The sequence below is a fragment of the Phasianus colchicus genome, chromosome 9 (assembly GCF_987193195.1).
Source record: "Phasianus colchicus chromosome 9, bPhaCol1.hap1.1, whole genome shotgun sequence".
Lineage (NCBI taxonomy): Eukaryota > Metazoa > Chordata > Aves > Galliformes > Phasianidae > Phasianus > Phasianus colchicus.
Window position 1 is genome coordinate 28,382,538 of NC_143444.1, and position 20,607 is coordinate 28,403,144.

General features: G+C 46.0%; 1 protein-coding gene and 1 long non-coding RNA gene across 6 annotated transcripts in view; one reads left to right on the top strand and one right to left on the bottom strand.

Annotated features, from left to right (window-relative positions):
- Positions 1 to 18,932, bottom strand: LOC116236145 (uncharacterized). Of its 4 annotated transcripts, XR_016469371.1 has the most exons (11): positions 18,794 to 18,932; positions 16,614 to 16,726; positions 15,928 to 16,067; positions 6,333 to 6,461; positions 6,019 to 6,244; positions 5,808 to 5,911; positions 5,209 to 5,306; positions 4,308 to 4,383; positions 2,968 to 3,004; positions 1,910 to 2,033; positions 8 to 680 (listed from the first exon to the last, which is right to left on the bottom strand). It is a non-coding gene; the product is annotated as an uncharacterized LOC116236145 (long non-coding RNA). The 4 variants fall into 4 exon arrangements; XR_016469372.1 differs by having other exon boundaries at positions 1 to 680; positions 4,308 to 5,306; positions 6,156 to 6,244; XR_016469370.1 differs by having other exon boundaries at positions 1 to 680; positions 4,308 to 5,306; positions 5,846 to 5,911.
- PRKAA2 (protein kinase AMP-activated catalytic subunit alpha 2) overlaps positions 18,778 to 20,607 on the top strand; it is a 17,679-nt gene continuing 15,849 nt past the window's right edge. Inside the window, exon 1 of one of the 2 annotated variants that reach the window (XM_090146723.1) lies at positions 18,778 to 18,908. Coding sequence is in view for 1 of the 2 variants with exons in the window: in XM_031603231.2 (XP_031459091.1) it covers positions 18,837 to 18,933 (97 nt within the window). In the remaining variant the exon portion in view is untranslated. Of the gene's footprint in view, positions 18,934 to 20,607 lie in introns of both variants that reach the window. The other variant, XM_031603231.2, reaches the window with a different exon arrangement.

Consider the following 20,607-nt stretch of genomic DNA (forward strand, 5'->3'; position numbering starts at 1 on the left):
CATTGTCAAGCGTGAACCGAGCAAGTCATCAGTGCCAAAAAGCAGCTTCTGTGCCTGGGTCAATAAAATGCAAGAGATTCATTGGTAATACTTAATTGTTTATTCATAAATGCAATTACTGAACACACCACGGGCCAGCCTCCCTTTTAGGGCTCAGCTTTTCCTCTCAATCTTACTCTACATTCTCACTATGGACTGTGTTTGTTTTTTTTCTTTATACAGATCAACCAAACCCATTGCATTTCTGTTATCAGTGAATTTTGCCCCATGTTATTGGAGATCTCCCAAGATCTTCACTGTCTTCCAATCTTAGCTGGACCAAAACCCCAAGGAATGAGGAATGCAGCACTGGGACAAACTATCAGAAGATAAAGCGTCTGCAGTAAAACTTGTTCTAGCCCACATTTGTGCCTCTATTGCAATGTTTCACAATCCAACCATATTAAAACAGAAACTGTGTTTTATTCAGCTAATCAGGACATTTTAAGAGAATAAGCTCCTCTAAGACCAGTCTTGTAGTACAAAGTAGAGCAGGAATGGGACGCTTGTATCCCTCGTATCTCAGGACACGACTTCAGCCACCCCATGGAAATCTGCTCATTGCATGGCAATAATTTAGAAGTGAGAGCAGCCTCTTCCTCATAACCACTCATCGTGATTCAGGTCAAAAGGTCACACTTCTGCAAAAAAAAAAAAAAAAAAAAAGAAGTCAAAAAGTTCCTGCTTTTACTTTTTCTTCTGTAGAAGGTGTCAGAGGGTTGTGCCAGCAGGATCTGGTTTGGGAACAGGGCACTCCAGTGACAGCTGGTGCTTTCAGCTGGTGTCTGGGGTATTTTGTGGGGGGGGGTGTGCTTGCAGATTTGGGGAATCCCTCTCATTTTGGCCCAGGTGCAATGGGCAAAGTGAGGTTGCAGAGTGGTTGGATGTTTGGCACGCGAATGGTCGCACGTTTACTGCTGCCTCCTCAGACCTACGGAGGGGTTTTATATAGGAATCTCCTTTGCTTTTCCATCAAGGGGACAATGTGACAGCAGGGAAGAACCAAATGCTGCCTATGTTTCAGAATCATTCATGTCTATGTCTATGGGAGACCTAAAATAAGAAAGCAAACTATGCTGTTTGCTGACTTATCCATCCGTTACTGAGATTGTTCCCTACCAAATGGGGAAATCAGAGCAAAGTCGCGTGCTGCCCATCAGGTGTCCCAAGCTGGAGTCACAAGGCTGAAATACCAGCACTCTTCTGGGAAGCTCAGAGCTGAACCACTTCTTCCCTGCCCAGGGGTATTTTTAGCACCATCAGCTGCTGCTCTCCTGCAGGACATCAGCAGAGGGGCTGAGCAGCATTTAGGGATGTGGGGCATTGCCAGCCCTGGCCTCTGTGGGTTTTAGGGTTTCCTTGCACCCACTGGTGTCTCATCATCCAACCTGCACAATGGTGGCTGTCCTGGTAGGAAATGTTTGCCAAGGTTGGGCTTGGGTCTGTCTCTGCAGTAAGGGAGCTAGATAGATACAAGTGGGATCCAAAAGGAGCCTAATTCTGCCCTCCCTGGTGCCACTGAGAAGGTAGATTGTGGCACAGAGGGATGTAGTTAGTGGGCATGGTGGGGATGGGTTGACAGTTGGACTTGCTGGCCTCGGTGGTCTTTTCCAACCTTAATGATACTACGATACTGTAAATCTAAGCCTCACAAATACCCAGTTAATTTCTTCTAAAAAATAAGCTGACAAATGTCATCTTAATGTAGAATTTTCTGCCATTCGGGAAATTGGACATGCAGATTTGTGCAGGCCAGGAGGATCAGCCCTCAAGAACGTGCCCTGCTGACCCACAGAGTAGATGAGTGGTCAGGGAACTGTTCCTGGCATCCCAATCATCAGTGTCAGATGCATTTGATTTGCCAGCAAACCTAAAGTCCAGCCTGTGTTGCAACCAGCTCTTGTCCTACCGCCAAGTTTCACAATCTTGGTGTTTCTCCTTAATTTAATTGAGTTCCCATCATCTTGATGTGCTGTGGTTACAGGATTCCAGCGCTGTTCAAAGAAAGAAACACAAAAGACACGGTTAGAAGGGGGAAAAAAAAAAAAAAAGCCTCAAAAACTCATCTAAAATGCACAAAGTGGAGGAAAGGACGCCGGGTTATTTCACTCGAAGGTGTGGCAAAGACCACAGGAACCCGATTTGAGATGTGGAACCCCTGGACCAGCATCTCTCGGAGGCTGCGGGTTCCTCGTCCTCAAAAAGGAGACGAACAGCACCATCTGCTGCCCTCCGACGGCATCTGCCCTACAGACATCAGCACGGCCATCCCATAGCACCCACAGCCGTGTTCAGGACCGACCCGAGCCATCCTGTGTGGCGAAATCGAAGCAGCGCTTAATTACGGAATACACGCGTTAATTACGAGAAGAACTCAGTCCTGAATAATACTCACTCCTCCCCAGCTGGTGGCATTAAAAGGGAGTTCAGTGTAACAGCATTTTCAAATATTTCCCTCCGTTCCTTTCATGTGTTTATTAGCAGAGCCTTAAAGAGCTGCCTGTATAATTCACCTTTATGTGCAATTCCTATCCGGGAAGGCATTTTCACAGTCAGCAACAGCTAATGAAAGGGGTGGCACATCACTTTGCAGCTCCAGCCCCTCTAAAACCCAGCTCTGTGCTCCATGCTGGCCACCTCCCAGCAGTTTGTTTGAAAGTCAAGAATGTGCCATGTTTTAATGACGCTTCAGGGTCAGGATCTCAATGAAAGCCCCGTTATAAGCAGCAGCCTCAGAGGAAAGGTCTCCACTCCAGACTGCAGCCCTGAACTGTTTACCAGTTGCCTGGCAGTAGTTAACACGTTGGGAATGTCTCCACTGGATGTTGCCCAGGTGTTTGTTGCAGGATGCAAATGCGTTTGTGGTTTATGATGTAAACAGGCAGATCTACATTTTTGTTCAGCCTGGATTGATTTCTGGTCACAAACCTTCTAAATAACCCGCTTGAAAGCGCTCAGCATCCATCTGAAAGGAGAAAAAAAAAAAAAGGTATGTATTTTTTTCCATGTCTAGACCAAACCAATTTTTGGTCCCTACGATAGCTTTCAGCAGAAGGTATTGAATCATAGAATCGTAGAATGACTTGAGTTGGAATGAACCCCAAAGTTTGTCAAGTTCCTGACACAGGCAGGGCCACCAACCTCCAGATCTGGTACCAGACCAGTTTGCCCAGGGTCCCATCCAACCTGGCCTTGAACACTTCCAGGGATGGAGCATCCACAGCTTGAACTGTTGAGCTCCTGTCCATCTGAAGCAGAACACATGCACAGAGCAATGGTGGGGTTCATCAGTTCCCACAGTAGTCCTATGTTGTAGGGCTGTGTATCGTGAAGATGGAGACATGTGGAGGGCAGAGCTTCCACTGCAATCCCTCTCACTGCTGCCCCACATGACTTGCGAAGGCCAGGCCAGATATTTGGATACAATGCACAAATCCCTGGACTTATCTTCTTGCCAGTCTCTGTCATGATAATTCATTCAATAATTGTTCATTGTTAGGTAGCCCCCTCCCCCCTGGGCTGCAAGCCTCGTGCCGAGCCTTGGATGGGCACCATGCACACAAAGCCAGCAACCTTCAAAGCCTGCTCTTTGCTCCCATTTATCTTATCTAACACTCCACTGAAGTATGGATTTACATAATACATACCTAATATATTAATGTTCCTATTCATCAAGAGGATCTCAGTACTGTTTTCTTTGAAAGCCTCGCCGGTAATGATCAAACTCCTTACAATAGAAGATTGTTTTATACCTCTGAAAAGGATTTTCTCCCCTGTTTGTTTGCTGCATACTTTCACTGAGGCTGCTTGATACTACGATAAGAGCTCGGCCCAAAAACTGGGAGTGGTGGCATCCATACTTTGGGTTTGCATCACATTACGAAATGACAGCACTCCCATTACTCATTCAAGGTGAGCCATTTGGTCCATACTCTCTGTCTACAACATCTTCCCAAATTATCCTGCAATATAGCCTGTAAGCAGTCAATGGTCAAGCCAGGCTTGCTTCCATTTTTCACACATTCCCATGAATGTGGTTAAAAGCCCTTTTCTTCCCCCCTAAGTGTACAACCCTTCCCTCTCACTTCACTTTTCTGTGTCATTTCAATTCTACTTTGGACACTGGATTTCAAAAGGCTGAATCACAGAACTATCACAGAATCACAGAATCGTAGGGGTTGGAAGGGACCTCCAGAGATCATCGAGTCCAACCAACTATAGAACCATTCAGGTTGGATAAGGCCTCTGAGATCCCCAAGCTCACTGACCACGTCCCTCGGTGCCACATCCTCACAGTTCTTGGACACCTCCAGGAATGGTGAGTCCACCACCTCCCTGGGCAGCCTGTTAAGAGGAAATGCATACAAAGAGGAGACAGCACTGGAAGAAATTATGTTCAAGGTATGGTATGGACCTTAATGCAGCCCAAAAGCATGCAGGCTGCCTGCAGACCACAGCATCAAACCACTAAAGGATGCTGCTCTGTTTTCTCTGTAAAGCCATGCAGATTCACTGCAATATATATATCTACTCTATCTTTTGCTTCTTTTTTTTTTTTGGAAGAGCTAAGGAAATATTTGCTTTTATATGGATGTTCGGCTGTAAGTCTTCTAGCCAAAGGCACACAAAGAAAAATGAGGAGTAAATTACCCATTTTATTTTAAATAGTGATAATGATCGCATGTTGGAACAAACTGTTGGGGTAGTGGTTGATCTTTCTGCTTTCATATCATGCCTGAATGCCTTTCTGAAAGATAGCTAAACACAAAGTATTGGGTTCAGTACAGAAGGGGATGAAGTTAGGTGGATGAGCTATCCAGAGACCCGGACTATGGCATTAATGGTCTCTTCTGATCTCTGAAATCTGCAAATTTACTCTGAACCAGAGATTATGAAACAGCAAAGAGTAAATCCCTTTAAAATTGCTAGTAAATGTCAGGAAATACACTTTAAACACACAAAGACGCAGATTCACTGACGGTCGTTGCACAACAGATCACAGATAGCTTGTGTGCTCTGTCACAGGCCACTTTATCTCCCTTATCCAGCCCTGCCAACACCAAACAGTAAATGTCAAAACCCTTCTCTTTCAAAACCCTGGGATTGTTTCGAAATATACTGAGATCCAGCAGTGAAAGAAGCCGATCCCCTCAGCTCCTGATAGAGGACCTTGGAAAGAAGGCACGATCTCTTCTTCCTCCTTCTTGATCCATTTCTGGTCACGTTTCCAACACTCAGACAGCTATTATATGGCTACCCCAAATTGGCTTTCATGTCACATAGGAAGGAAACAGAAAAGAGTGCCGATGAGCACCGGAGTTAAACTCACATGAAAAATAATTCCATAAAAGGGGAATCCTGCAGCTTAAAATAGCCTGGCACTGGGCTGTAACAAGAGACTTTTCGCTGATGCCAGCCAGGGAGCACAAACACGACCTGACTGCCCACCCTCACAAGAACTCAGCTGGAAAAAGCAGAGCCATCTCCACCGTGACTGATTGGACAAAGAAAGCAATAAACAGCACCGTGCTTCAGAAGCTTCATGGTCTTTAGAAATTAAACCTGGCTAACGCTCCGGCAGCCAAAAGACTATTATTACTGTGCCTTCTTGTGCAGATATGATCTAAAGAAAAACACACATCTAGGTCTAACAATAATAAATAATAAAGCTATTCATACAGCCTGCTGCTTACACGATGGCAATTTTGCCATAATTGTAGCTAAAAGGAACAGCACACAAACAGGAGTCTGTAGTAATTCAGCATTACCTGGTGCTTGGGAGCAGCTATTTCTTCTGGGTGCATACCTTTGGGGAAAGAAACTACTTCAAACTCTGAAGGAACACCAGCAATGCTCTCCTGCATCCTCAGGGCTGTATTCACACCAGAAAAATAAATAAAAGCAAGAGTTAATTCTCTCACAAGGGGTTGTTTTCCAGCAGCATTTTCAGTCACCTGCAGCTATCCCCAGCCTGCACACCTTAGGGGACATCAAGGGGTGGGAGATGAGAAGACAGCAATGCAAGCAGCATGTGGTGTTCAAGCAGCCTGGAGGCTGGCAGCATTCAGTGGAAAAACAGGCTGTGAGCAAACACAACCACTGGGGCTTCCTCACACCTTGACTTGGGCACAGTGCCTTCACTCTCCATCTCCTTGCCATCATTTTCTATCTCGTGGCACACTGCTCAGCTCAGAGAAAAAAAGCCCTGTGGGATGACAAAGTGGAAATAATGGGATCATTTAGGTTGGAAAAGGCCTTCGAGATCATCAAATCCAGCCATCAACTTGACTTACCCTTGTCCCATCACTAAACAGAATCATGGAATCATTCAGGTTGTAGAAGTACTTTCCTCATGTATTAGGAGAGGTGGTAGATTAGAGACAAAGCAAACACAGAAGAGTCTGGTACTTGAGAAGCAGAAACTTGCAACCAGAAGATAAGGAATGAAAAAAGAAAGAAAAAGAAAGGAATTTAGTATGTGTTGCAGTATCTTTCATTCTTCTCACTAGAAGCAAGTTCTACTTCTTCCTGCCATTTTTATAGTTTTCCAGTTACATGCCCTCACACAAATGATCCTGGCCATGACTTCCTGCACGATCTCCATGGGATGAGCATCCCATCAGTGAGCACAGCATGTGCCAGCCCCAAATGCCCTTCTACCACCCAACCTCAATCCTCAGATGCATCACAAGACTTTCTGAGGTTGGACACCTCCCTGTTCCTCCTCCTCACCCCATCCCAGAGCCAAGGACACCCACCTCACATCACACCCCTGCTGGCCAAGAGCTCAGGTTTGCCAAACCAAGTCCAGGTCTCAACTCTGTCCTACAGCATAGACATACCCTTAGGGCATGTCTGCTCACCAGGCTAACGCAGGGTGCAAGTCAGGTCTAGTTTGTTAGCTGCAGAACAGCACTACAGCACAGAGCAAGCTGAATTTGCCTGGGCACTGTGCCATATTAACTTTTTCACAGAAAAGACAAGCTAAGCTAAATTTTGCTCTCCTTCCTACCCATTCAAATTTAATTTACTTTAATGGGGGAAGAGATGATCTTAGCAGGCCAGGCTCATCCTTGCTGTGTATTTAAGCCCTGCTGGATGGTGCTGCCTGTGAAATAACTGCAATGACCCCAGACTGGGGGTTGGAGGGGGGTGCTGGAGGGCAACCAAGCCTTCAGGATGCAGGGCAGGAGGCTGCACATCCTCCCCATGGAGAAGGAAGGCTTGTGTTGGGCTCCCTGAGCAATGCCAAGCTTGAAGCTTCAATAGGTATCTCATTTACACTCTGCTTGATTTCTTAGACACTATGAGTAGTCCCATTTACACCCTTGCCTCCCCTGCTTCAACATCGCTATTCTGCAGGAGGGAGAAGAGATATGGAGGGCCCAAAATGCATGTCTGGATATAAGGTGGGGGAAAAACAGAGCTTCTGCACAGCTGGAGATGCTGGCAGACATTGCCCAGTGTCATCCAACACACAAGCAACGAGGCATCCTCCTCCTGAGACAAGTAACAGAGTTTAACATAAGATAAACCTATACAAAAAGGTACTACGATTTTATGTTGGTTTTGAGCTGTCATAGGAAAGCTTGGCTTAAATCGATGAGGTGTTGTTTTAGGATAAAACGAAATCTCAGAAACAGGAAGGAGCATCGCAGCTCACAGTCCTTTTGTTTCCTTCTGAGACACTTTGCTGCCAATGCTACACAGCAGCTTAATGGGCTGCCCCTTCCCAGAGCCACATTCCTGCTTTCTCTCCTGGTCCTGCATGCACGACCCTGCCTGGGATGCCATGGTTTTTAGAAGTGCTCAGGTCATGGGTTTTGTCAGAGCGGGTTGGATCCATCTGTAATGCATGACAGCTCATGAATCACTGGGAGACAGGAGCAGAGCAGCTTCCCTTGGATTTGAAATGAGCTCAGTCTTTTTTCTCATAGACCTACTCCATCATTCTCCATTTACAAAAAAAAAAAAAAAAAAAGACTCACTTTTCATTCTCTCTTGTCAGCCAGCAAGCAGAAGCACTTCAGAGAACGGGTTCCCTTTCTCTATTAAAAACTGTATGTACGTTGGTGTGCATGGTACCATTTGATTTATGTGTTGCTGATAAAACACAGGCTCTGGTGTAACAAATCAATACAACAGTCCTGTTCAAAGCCCTCCCCCTGAGCAAAGAGTTTCTTGATGTTGAATGTTTCCTTATCTAATCTTCCATGCTTCAACATTCCTTCATTTAGAAATGTTGATAACTGAAAATGCAGAAGGGGGACAATCACAAGGAGTGATTAAAGAATATTAGCAAAATATTTGAAGTAATTGTAGCATTACATGTCAGAAAACAATGTTGGTGCCCTTATTAACCAACTGCTGTGCATAGTGCTTAGGGATCCCAAGCCATGGCTCAAAATCCCACTGTTTGGTGCTAGGCAAAGACAAGTGCTGTTTGAAAAAGTGTGCACATTCCATACAGGATAGAAAAGGCAACCTGTCAGAGGTTTGCAGCTCCAATTTCTTTGTGAAAGATCCTTAAGTTTTTCTCAGTGCTTATCTCAAACTATTGACTCAAAGTTTGGAGTTCTCAGCTCCACAAGATGATAAAACACTGCATGAATGAAGAGTAGGAGCTCTACTCTTTCAGCTGCTCTGCACTTCATGGAGAGAGACGTACATCAGATGATACATCAGTTAGAAATAACTGGGAAGTATCGAGGAATCCTAAGGATAAGTTTGCATATTTTTAATACTGTAATGTCTTCCAATCATATGTAAGTGATGAGTCTCACTTTTGCCATTGAAAATGGTCTTTGCAGTGTGTTCTGTTTAGGTAGGGTTTTGTTTTGGAAAGCTGACCTAACAGATAGTGCTCTGTTAAAGGCAGACCAAAGACCTCTGCATCACAGCTGGAGTAGAATGGGATTTGAGGGCCTGGCTGAAAATTAATTCATGTGGAATTTTTATCATCAATCCCCTAACAGCCCTGTAGCAAACCTGCAATCAGCAGCCTTATCCTTTGTAAAAACAGGAAAGCTAGCACTGGAATCCAAATGGAGAATAAGCAGCAACTTTCAGTTAAGAGCACTACAAAATAAAACAGTTCACTAGGGATGAGGAAGCACCAAGCCTGCCTAAAGAGTAAAAATTGCCTGTACTTTACATGGAGATTCACGAGCATCCTTCATCATGACCCTATTTAAGGTGCTGGCTGCTGCTGACCAAAGAGAGAAATCCAAAGCCTGGATACCACAGTTATTCCATGAGACAAGAAAAATACATATGCAATTCAGTACAAAAATCTGGCCATCCCCAGTCATGCTGCACAGCTAAAGATGATATGGACCTACTTTTTATTTCTTCCCCTTAGGCACAGTACAACAAATCAGCTCATTTAAACCACCTGAGGGGAATACAATAGGTACAAGATGCCTTAAATTGCTAAAATAGCCATTAGACAATGACACCCTGATCCTATCTTAGCTCAGCTCAACTTAGGAGGAAAAGCAGCATCCATCACATACAGGGAGAATACAATTGAAATGAATACTGCTTCTTAATTAATACAGAAATCATTGTAGACATATAGTGAAATACCCAACAAAAACATCCTAGCTCAGCAATGGAACTGTGTGCTTCTCATGCCTTTACACACAAGAACAAGGGAAAGCTTGATGGCCCAACTGCCTACAAGCATTCCTGAAGAGTAAAGGCTGATAAAATATATGGTCAAGTGAAGGATAAGAGAGCATGAACTGGAGGACAGAGAACTGCAATGCAAGACTGAGAAACTCAATAAATAAGGGTCCTTAGCACTAGGATGCATGAATTATATTGAAATAATCCCTCTGCCTTCACCAGCCCTAGCAAACCTTGGGCCTAAAGCAGGATTTGAGACATGCAGGATAAAGGAAAGGTGCAGTAAAAGAGGTGAAAAAGATCAGAAACTGCATTTTTTTCCTCTATAACCTCTTATATTTTCTAGCTGCACCTCATCAGGGTACATGCTCATACATGGCACAACCTTCAGGAGGTGTGCTTGTAGGTTGTCCTACATGACATGCTGTCAATCATCGTACAAATCATTGCTCTCCATTTCTCTCATGCTTGTATTTCAAACCAGACTTTCTCAGCAAAAGCTGCTGTTCAATCTCAAAAAAGGTTAAGTGGTTTTCCAGCTGATCCTTGGCCACAGTTTCTATCTACTCAGCTCAAAATAAGGGCCAAATCCTAGCTTGGCTCCGAGCCGGCTGTTTCAATATTACTCGATAAGTTCCCTTTGTCTGGAAAAACCTTCAGATTTATCTTCCACATTTCCCCCATTCCGAGATAACAGCCAAATGGAAGTGCCTTCGCTGAACATGTGCAGCTCAGATGGTCTCACAATGCAGTGGGGCTCAATTTCCACACGCTGGCTCACAAGACCCAAATTCAGCTGCTGTTTCCCACTTCTCAGACACTCCATCGCAGTCCAGCTATGACCATCAGAGATATCTGAGACCCCATTTTCTTGCTGGTGCAGCTTTGCCAGCGCAGTTGCTGGGTTGCAGTGATACATGGTGGTGTAATTGGGAAAATCATGAGATTCCACCTCCATCTGCGTATCCCAGATCTTTCCTCTTGACCTAGCAAACTTAGCCAAGGTATTTTGATTTCTACTCAAGTTGCTTGAGAAAAACTAATGTTATCATCTTGGAACAGGTCTTCAAAGATTTCTGAAAAGATGCAAGTATGGCTCCCACGGCCATCAAGCCTCAAGGCTCACATTTGAGAGGGTAAACTCAGATTGGAAGTGCTTCCCAACAAAGCACTGGGGGCTGATCCTCAGAAATGATAAAAACAGATTAGGAGTTCTAATCTCCAGGCACCAAAGGAAAAAACTGATGCGGAGACCAGCTGTGAAAGTGATGTTCATCAGACAATGTACTAGAATGGGACAAAAATGCTGCTGTAGGATGAATCAAAGAATCATTAAGGCTGGAAATCCAACTAAGATCATCCAGTCTAACTGTCCATTAAACCATGTCACTCAATGTAACATCACAGCTTTCTTGAAAACCTCCAGGGACAGTGACTCCATCACCTCCTATATCATGTGAGTTGGTCAGAAAATATTTTCAGGATCATGATAATATCCCGTTTCTCAAGCTGAGCCATAAGTACTTGATACAGCATACATTGAAGTTCATGGAAAAAAAAGAACCTACTGCTTTCAGTATATATTGGAACAAGCTGGAAAACTACATTAATTCACAAATTTGAAATAAGACATTAGTAAAATTATACTCCTGCTTATAAAAGCAGTTTTGCCAAACAGACGGTACAATTATATTGATGCACTAACATGCAATAAACCCTAAGCAATACAGTAATATCTTTGCTATACAGTAGTGTTGCTGCTTATGTCTAGCAATCATTAGTGTGTTATGAGGTGGTTACTCAGACACACAAAATATAGCCAAAAGGTTGTTATTTCTCATAAAAGAGATTTGGGGTTTGTTTGTTTTTAACATGGATGGCCAGATTCAGGTTTATTTTCCCAATACGCTGCTGCGTTATTAAAGAAAGCATTGGCTGGAGTTTAGCTCAGAAGCCTGGGAATCAGGGAAAACACCCTTTATTATGTGTTATTTGGGGTTTATCTTCTGATCAGTAAAATATGAGTAATGGCCCCTTGGTGAGGCTCTAAATTCATTAAGACTTTATACACAGCAGCAAGACACGCAGGTTGAAGAGGAGTAAGTGTTATGGGTGCTGTAATTTGGAGAACTTACATGCCCTCAACCTGCTTGTAGGGCTTTGGCACGCAGTTGTGTTGCTGCACTGCAAAATGTTACCCCACTTTGGCAGATCTACAGTTACTGCCCCTGTAAAAGGCCTTACATATTTATGAAAGCAAGGGAACCCAAGGCAGCTCACTGTCCATCTGCACAGTGTAAGCCTGAGCACTGTGGAGCTGTCGATGGCTGAGAACTTCTTTCACAATGGCAACTTGTTCACGTACCAAAGCCATTAACAATTATTGCCCATCAAAACCTCTAGATAATTACACGTCCTTTCCCCAAATGAGTGCAGCAGTTCATTGCTGCCTTGTTAAGCTTGTTGACCTACATGAACAATGCTGCCCAAGCCTCCGACATGCCTCCATCTCACAGACAAAAAAAAGTGCCTGATTACCTCGTAATTACCTCCAAGCATCCATCTGTGGGAGCCTCTACACAACCACTGCAGACACTGAACTTTTCATCTCAGAAGATGACCCCATCAGAAAAGCATTGTTGGCATGCAAAGGTGTCAAATGCCATTCAGATTATTGTGGTCTCTGGGAGGTGATGTTACTGATTTCTGATCTGGTTGAGATTCAGAATAATCTCTACTGCTTCTGCAAAGAAATCGAGCCATCCTGTTGCTGTGTCCTACACATTTATAAGGCAGAGTTGCTGTTTCACCTGTCCTTGTCGTGCATAAGTCTAGGAAGATATGAGAGGCTGTAACCTGCATGCACTCTGCCTTAATGACCCCACAACCTACATATAACTAAATTCCCACCCCTATTTTCATGATTCACCTTCACAGTCCCAGCGGGTGAGATTTTGCGTTTCTCCAGTTTTTTTCCTCTCACTGCTGGCTGCCTGCAAGGCAAAAATCCACTCGGCAGGGAAGTACTCAAAATCCCTGTACGCAGGGCTGATCCTTGCACAGAATTACCAACTACAAGCATTCCAAATCCTTCCCCCCCAAAAAAACACTACTTTCCTCCACAGTGCTGTGAGCACACCCATCAGGAGCATCCCCCTGTCCCGTGCTTGCCTGGTGACAAATTGCCACCGCTCATCCCTCTCCCCTCTGCAAACTGCAAATTCCCAGCTCCGCCAACCCACGGCTGTTACCATGGTTTCCTCTTTCTCTTACTCCTGTGATGCAAAGAAAAATGCTTGCTTAAAACCTCTTAAGATATTCCCATGCATGGATTGCGGTCCTGATCTTGTCTTCTTCCTGCTAGTTGATTTATTAGAGCACCAAACCCAGGGCGTACCAATTCCTCAAGAACATCCCAGAATGGTACCTGAAGGGTAAGTCTATATAAAGATTGCAGAGATGGGATTTCACTGCCATAATAACTAGGGAAATGTCAAATCTGGGTACACAATCACATCCAGGCCCTTGTAGATTGAAGTCATCCATCTTTCCTTTTAATAACATTTGAAAGAAGCCACTCAAGCCTCTCCAACCATGATTTCTGATGCAAGAACTCCACGCCGCAGACCAGAAATAGCAGAATTATGAGTGCTAAAAGTGTCTAGTGAGGCTTTTATTTTAATTCATATTCGAGAAAGGTTTCTAGCAGCTGGAGAAAGCAAGAGCTGCATTCATAAAACCCTTGGCTATTTGCCACACAAATGGTGCTTTTAAGGAGCAGGGGAGGTTGGAGACGCAAAATGTGCCCATTCCACATCAGGAATGCATCTCTCCAATTCATAAATCCTCCCCCTTTCCCCCAGCTGAGTGAAGGAGACCTTTCTCAGTTGGCCACTGAGGTGAGAGAGGGTGAGAGCGATTCTCCAAGCCCCAGAAAGAGGCATTTATGGGAAACAACACTTGCATTAAACACACGCACAAACAGTGCTATGTGCTGTGGTGTGCAGACAACTGCAAGGACAAACGTCTCTGAGGAGCAGCCAACCCACCATGCCAGCAGCCTGCCACTGTGTGTCATGGCCTCCAAGGAATATCTAAGTTTCAGAGCAGGTCGAAGGCTTTCCAGGCTGAAATACCCATGCAGACATTGGCTGGTAGGAGGAAGGAGTTGTGAGGATGGGGAACTGAAGTGCAAAGATTTATGGCTCCATCCAAAAAGAAATGATCTAGATTTATTTTGAAATTGAAGGGGATGCCTATCCATGACTGGAAATAAAAGGGAACTAGAATTCAGTTCCTCTAACAAAGCTCCATCCCAAGCTGCAGGAACCATGAGGTGCCAAAGATGCTGCCAGTACTGAGGCACAGGGGAGGAGCCACACTTGGAACCATTAAGATTGGAAAAGACCACCAAGATCATCTAGTCCAATCATCCATCTACCACCAATATTGCCCACAAAACCACGTCCCAAAAGCTTGGGCTGCTCTGAGCTGTGTCAGCCCCAAATGGGGCTGTTTGGGTTAAAAACCAATTTTCTGACTTCTGGCAGATTCCCAGCTGGGGAGCTTAAAGGTAACAAAAATAAAGCAAAAGCCACCTAAACATTTACACTTGGCAGCAGCTGAGTGAGAAGCTTGAATCAGGATTTTTTCAGCTCACCTCCATCTCTGTCTCTAATTGCACGTAGCCCTTAACAGCTTCCCCAGCATCCCAGAGGGGCTGAGCCCAAATCAGGCCCTGCTTGGGATGTGAAGCAGCCACTCGATGACCTCGAAGCATCCCTCTGCCCCAGGGAGGAACATCTGCACTCCGCAGCCCCATCCAAATAACATTCTGATGCTTCACCAAGCCTCGTTTCAAGCATTTCTTCATTTAATACCATCTGTGTGCGGTTTAATTTTAGCCCTATTCTTGTCCTGGCCATTGTGGACATGGGGAACATATTGTTCCATCCTGACTGATACAAAGCAAAAATACAAAAAGACGAGGAGGTAGCCGACTGATTCTGTGAGGCTGTGAATCATAGAACCATGGAATATCCCAAGTTGGAATGGACCCATGACAGCATTTTATAGTGAGGTCAAAAAAGGGTAGATTGACCATGTAGCCAAATCCTGAGATCTTCCTGAATCAGTCCAGGGAGAATATCTTCACTGGTGTGAAGTATTGGTGAGGACACATTGAGAGCTACTCCTCATCAGCACGCCCTTTCCCAGCTGATTTAATTAGGCAAAGCCAAGAGAAGGTCTGCCAGCTCTCACAGATTATGCCCTAAAAGAAAACATAGTTGGCAAAGCGCTGAGAAATGCTATGAGCAGCTCACACAGTCACTGCTTTCCCTCCATGCTTCCAGGATTTGGAACAGCTCTGCCTTCCACTTGTAAAGGAAGGGAGAGAGAGACTTTGATTTCCTCTCCGTAGAGGTCAACCCAAATCCATATTGTGCTTCGCAGTCATAGATGCAGCCTAAAAGCTCAACTCCATCACTTCAGGAGAAGGCCTCATGCATGGATCTGCCTTAAAAATGACCCCAAACAGAGCACCACAGCATGTACAAAAAATTAACAGCACTGATTGCTATTGACTTCTAGTGGGATGGGGTATCTCATCGCTCATTTGACCTCTAAATTAGACTTTTAAGGGCATAAACAGCCTCTTTTCAGCAGTTTCCTCTCTAAAAGAGTTCAGTATCTAAAGGAAGTCTATAAACAGGAGGGGAGTCAACTCTTTGGAAGAGTTGATAATAGTGGGAGAAGGGGAAATGGTTTTAAGTTGAACAAGGGAAGATTTCAATTGGATATCAGGGGAAAACTCTTTACTATGAGAGTGATGAGGAGCTGGAACAGGCTGCCCAGAGAGGCTGTGGATGCCCTGTCCATCCCTGGAGGTGTTCAAGGCCAGATTGGATGGGGCCCTGGGCAGCCTGGTCTAGTATTAAATGGAGGTTGGTGGCCTTGCATGCAGCAGGGTGGTTGGAGCTTTGTGATCCTTGAGTTCCCTTCCAACCCAATCCTTTCTATGAAGGTGCTTTGTTGGGAATGACAGAAACATCACGCTCATTGCTCCCTGACTCAGAGAGGGTTTACATCACACATCCTCAATGGAGCATCATATGATGCCATACCATCCAGATTTCTCTTAATACCAAAAAAAAAAAAAAAAAAGCCATCACAGACTTTGGGCCCATGTGCACTACAGTTTTGGAACACGCTTACATCACAACAAACCAATCACAGGCTTGTTTATGAATAACTAACCTCCAGAAAAGTTCATTTTCAATGCTGCAGTCCAACATCTGCTCTTGGCCAGGGCATGGGGCTTGATAAATAACATCAGTTACATAACACAAATGGAAATTGCTTGGTTACAAATCCAAAGCCTCTGATGCACGTAGTTCCTGAAACATTCAAAATAAAGCATTTCGCGTGTCACAGTTCACCCACTGCTGCATTATCTCATTAATTATCTCCTCCAAACAGCACGGCAAAACAAATCCTGCTGAAAATCCACAGATTTAGGGCACTTACAAGGGTTAGATGGCATGGCCCCAAACCTGAGCTCCTGTATAAATAGACAAATGGCATTCCTCATCTTTTTTTGGTCACGTTGAACTGGAGAATGCATCCTGAACCAGAAAGAGCAGCACCCTGACCCATTCCCATGCCCAGTCTACATTTCTTTTCTGTGTCATTCACCCAGCAAAGGGAAGAGATCCCTGTCTGCTCCACAGCCAAATGCTATTTCATGTGATCGACACCAAAAATAAAGATACCACTTCACCAGGCTCCGGAGCCTCCATCTCCTAGCAACATTGCCCCTTCCCAGCATCGCTCCTGCTGGCGATCACAGCTCCAGGAGCATGGATGAGATGGGTAGAAACACAGACATATGTGCTCACAGAAATGTATTTAACATCAGAGGAAAATGAAGGAGAAGCTCCCACCTGGGGCACAGGGCTCCGTTCCTGCTGCACGCTGGGCTCTTGGCTCACCCACCTGGTGCCACGTCTGCACTGAGCAATGGGATCCTGGAAATGTTAAGCCCAAAAAGCACATCCTGTAGAGCACAAGCTTGATTAGTATCAACTCAATATTTCTATTTACCAATGTCTGTGTGTCCAATAGGGCTAAACGCTCACAGTGCATCAGTCTGCTCTTGAGATTTAGTCACCAACATTTAGGAAACAAACAAGAAGGCAAAGCAGCTCATCACCATCCAGCAGCTCCCGTTCGACATGTGAGCTCAACCACCAGAACAACACCATCCCTGCTCTCACCTATTTGTTGTGGTGCCTCATTCAGGCTGTCAGGGCTTGCCAAGACTGGAAGCAGAGATCAAACAAACCCCACAAGCTCCTGTGGGGCTCCTGCTGCAAAGAGCAGAGAGAGCCGCTGAGATTTTGCTCAGCAGAGGTTTGCATGGATGGACATGCCTGCAGTTGCCTGCAGACCCTTCTGGGTTTTCATCAGCTTTCCAGGAGATAGTGCACTTTAGATAAGGCAGTCACATTGTTATTTGTAACTCCCCTTATGCCTTGATGCACATCTCTTGCTCTGATGGAGCTGATACGGTTTCATTGCACTACGCGTGGTTTTATATCACAGCAACTTTCTTGTTTCTACCCTGAGATTGCTATTTTTATTTATATTAATGGGTTTGTTGAATTAAATTGTCTTTTTTATTATTTATGGCAGTACAGTTGCACAGGATGGTCATTATTTTATCACACAGCTATTGTTTAAACACATATTCCCATTCCAGTTTCTCAAACAGCTCTATTATTTTAGAGTGTGGATTGCCTTTCTTTTGGGGTTACAGCTGTCTTAACAAGCAAAAGGGGAAATTTTCATTACAGGAGAGAGCTGGAACTGTTGAATGGGTGTTTCCTTCAGGACAGGTTTTCTTTCTTTCTTTTTTTTTTTTTTTTTTTTTTTCCCCCTTATTTCTAATGAGACAGAAACTACAGCAAGAAGAATCAGCCCACTTAACAAAGCTGTGTTATTATCTAATTTACAACATTACAGCAGCAGACTGTGGGCTGTCCCATGGCTGGAATGCAAAGGAATGGATAATTCCATCATTAGGATGAGCTGTTAGCCCATGAGAAGCAGCAGCTGACAGCACTGCCAGGGTGTGGAGATGGTTTCAGCTGGCTGCACTACTGATGTATTCATGTTTTCTTCCCTGTGAATCTGTTTTGCTCCTTTGTACTATCACAGCTACAAACCCATGGGGCCTCTGTTGCTGCTCTGCCAAGCGCAAACACTCAGCCACCACCACGTCCCTATAGCTGCAAACAGTGGGCACCACCATCACCCCAAAACAACCACACACATCTGCATACCCAGATGCACAGCATCTCCATCTCTGCAGCTCAGGGCTAAGGGCACCGAGGAGGCACCCACAGTGCCACCTCCCTTCCACCTGCTCATCTCCCAGCCCAAGCAGCATCCCTGCTGTGGGGCTGTGTCCTATCAACTGGATGCAATTGCCCTCCCAGGGGTCACCCCGTGCAAGGTGTCACCATAAACTGAGCGTAACCCCAAGCTATGCCATAAGGAAGAATCAGTCCACGGAAGGTGTGCCAACAGAACACTCCTCCCCCCCAGGGCAGACGGGTTCATCCCCAGGCAGGTGTGGCATTCCCAAATGGGTGCACCCCCAGGCAGGTATGACATCCTCTGAACAGGTGACCCCCAAGCTAGGGGTACCACCAGAGGCTGCACCCCATGGCCAGATGGCACTCCCAGCAGGTTGCCACCTCCTTCACCCCCATACAGACCCCACCCCCCAGAAGGCGGAGGCACCCCAAGGCCAGCTTCCCCACCCCAAAGCAGGGTGCACCCTAGGGGCAGCGTCCTTCCTCGGAGGCTCCACCCCGAAAGCGCGCAGTGTCGCTCGCAAGCAGGTGCCAAACCCAGGGGCCACCGTCACCCTACAGCGGGTGCTTCTCGTGGAGGTGCCCCCCTCTCCATCTCCATCCCCATCCCCACAAACTGCCCCCAGCCCCGGAGCGTGCCCTTCCCCGCCCCCGTGCACCCTGCACGGCTCGGCCCGCCGCTCCCCGCTGCGCACGCCCGATCCGAGCCGTGCCGTTCCGACCCGAGCTGTGTCGTGCTGTACCGTGCCGGCCCTGCGCATTGTGGTCCTCCGCCGGGGGGCGAAGATGGCCGAGAAGCAGCAGAAGCACGACGGGAGGGTGAAGATCGGCCACTACGTGCTGGGGGATACGCTGGGGGTCGGCACCTTCGGCAAAGTCAAGGGCTGAGTACCGAGGGCTGAGGGGAGGGAGGGGGGGGAACCCCTCCGTGCCGAGCATCATCCGCGGGGCGCGGCTGTGGGGCGGGAGGGAGGAGGTGACCCTTTCTCCCAGGGAAGGGGGGAAGGGCTGAGGGGGTCCTGGGCAGTTCCTGGAGGTGCCCCCCAGGGCAGCACCCACCGAAACTTTCCTCCCGCGGCGGCAGGAAGGTGATGCGGGGGGTGGGTGCTCGGGCCGTGGCTTTCGGTTGCCGTTTGAAGAACGCTTAGGACCTGGGGGGTGGGGGGGGTGGAGGATAAGGAGTTTCCGCTGCCGCCCCCACCCACTGGGGGGGCTCAGCGATGGGGCCGAACGGGGATGGATGTCTCTGGTTCACGGCTCTGGCACCCAAGCCAGGCACTGGCTTTGCTTTTCCTGATGCAAAGATTTCTATTCCTTATAATTCTACCGTTATGTGTGCATTTTCCCCCCGAGTCATGATATTAAAAAAAAAAAAAAAAAGCCCCAAACAACAAAACACCTCTACACAAACGTGTGGTCCGAGCAGAGTGAGGAGCTGTGATTCCCAGCAGAGAGCAGGTCTAGGTGCTGGGGGCAGAGAGGAACCTCATCCTGCTCAGCTGTATCTAAATAACCCCAAACTGACAGCGGGGCAGAGAAAACACCTTAATCACTGCAGCTAAATCCACCTGTGGCCATTAATCAGGCTCCTAAAAATATATTGCCATGTTTAATCCCAAACCGTGAATTTACCAACTCAAGAATTATCAGAATAAACACTTCTAAAAAGAAAGGGCCATTCAAATCACTCCTATATACCAACAGACCTCAAAAAGTGCTCCAGAGGTGATTTTTTTTTTTTCTTGCAGACCAAATGAAGCCTATTAACAACAGCCTGATTTGCTTAAGGAACCTTCAGGAGTAGCATGAACATCTCCCCCTCCCTCCCCCCAACCCCATATATCACCCAATTGGTTAAGAGCAGACTTCCAAAGGACATATAAAATAACATAAAAGATTTCCAAACTCCATCCATTGTGGCTTAGCAGCCTTTCTAAGTGTATATTTTCCTCTGTAACACCAGTTAGAGTTTGACAGGAGAAATGCAGAATAGCACTGTTTTAAACCTAATGAGCTTTAACGTGCGCTCATCACGTTTGGCAGGAAATATAGGAGAGAAGAAGAGACTTCTTTTCCTGATTGCTCTAAGCTCTGTGTCTATTATATATGATAAATTTGCATTAAGCAGGCCGGTGCCATCAGCAGTGTATTTCTTATTGCAGATACCCCATCCCTGGAGGTGGCCAAGGCCAGGTTGGATGGGGCCCTGGGCAGTCTGATCTGATAGATGGCAACCAGACTATGGCAGGGGGAGGTGGAACTAGGTGATCTTTAAGGTCCCTTCCAATCTAAGCCTTTCTATGAAGAAGCAATGAGGGAAAGGATGTCATCTCCCCTCCTGGCAGTGGGAAGGAGCAAGTGGGACACATCGCTGCTGTGTGTGCACCAGGCACATCCCACCCCACACAGAGCTCTATCCCAAGCACTGCCATTGCACGACAAGCAGTTCTTGGGTGATGTTTGTCTCCATTACTTGGGCTCAAGTAGGGGTCAGTTCCCATTTTTCTGGAAATTGCTGCTGAAAGACAAACCTCGCGCTGGGGGATGATCAACTGAA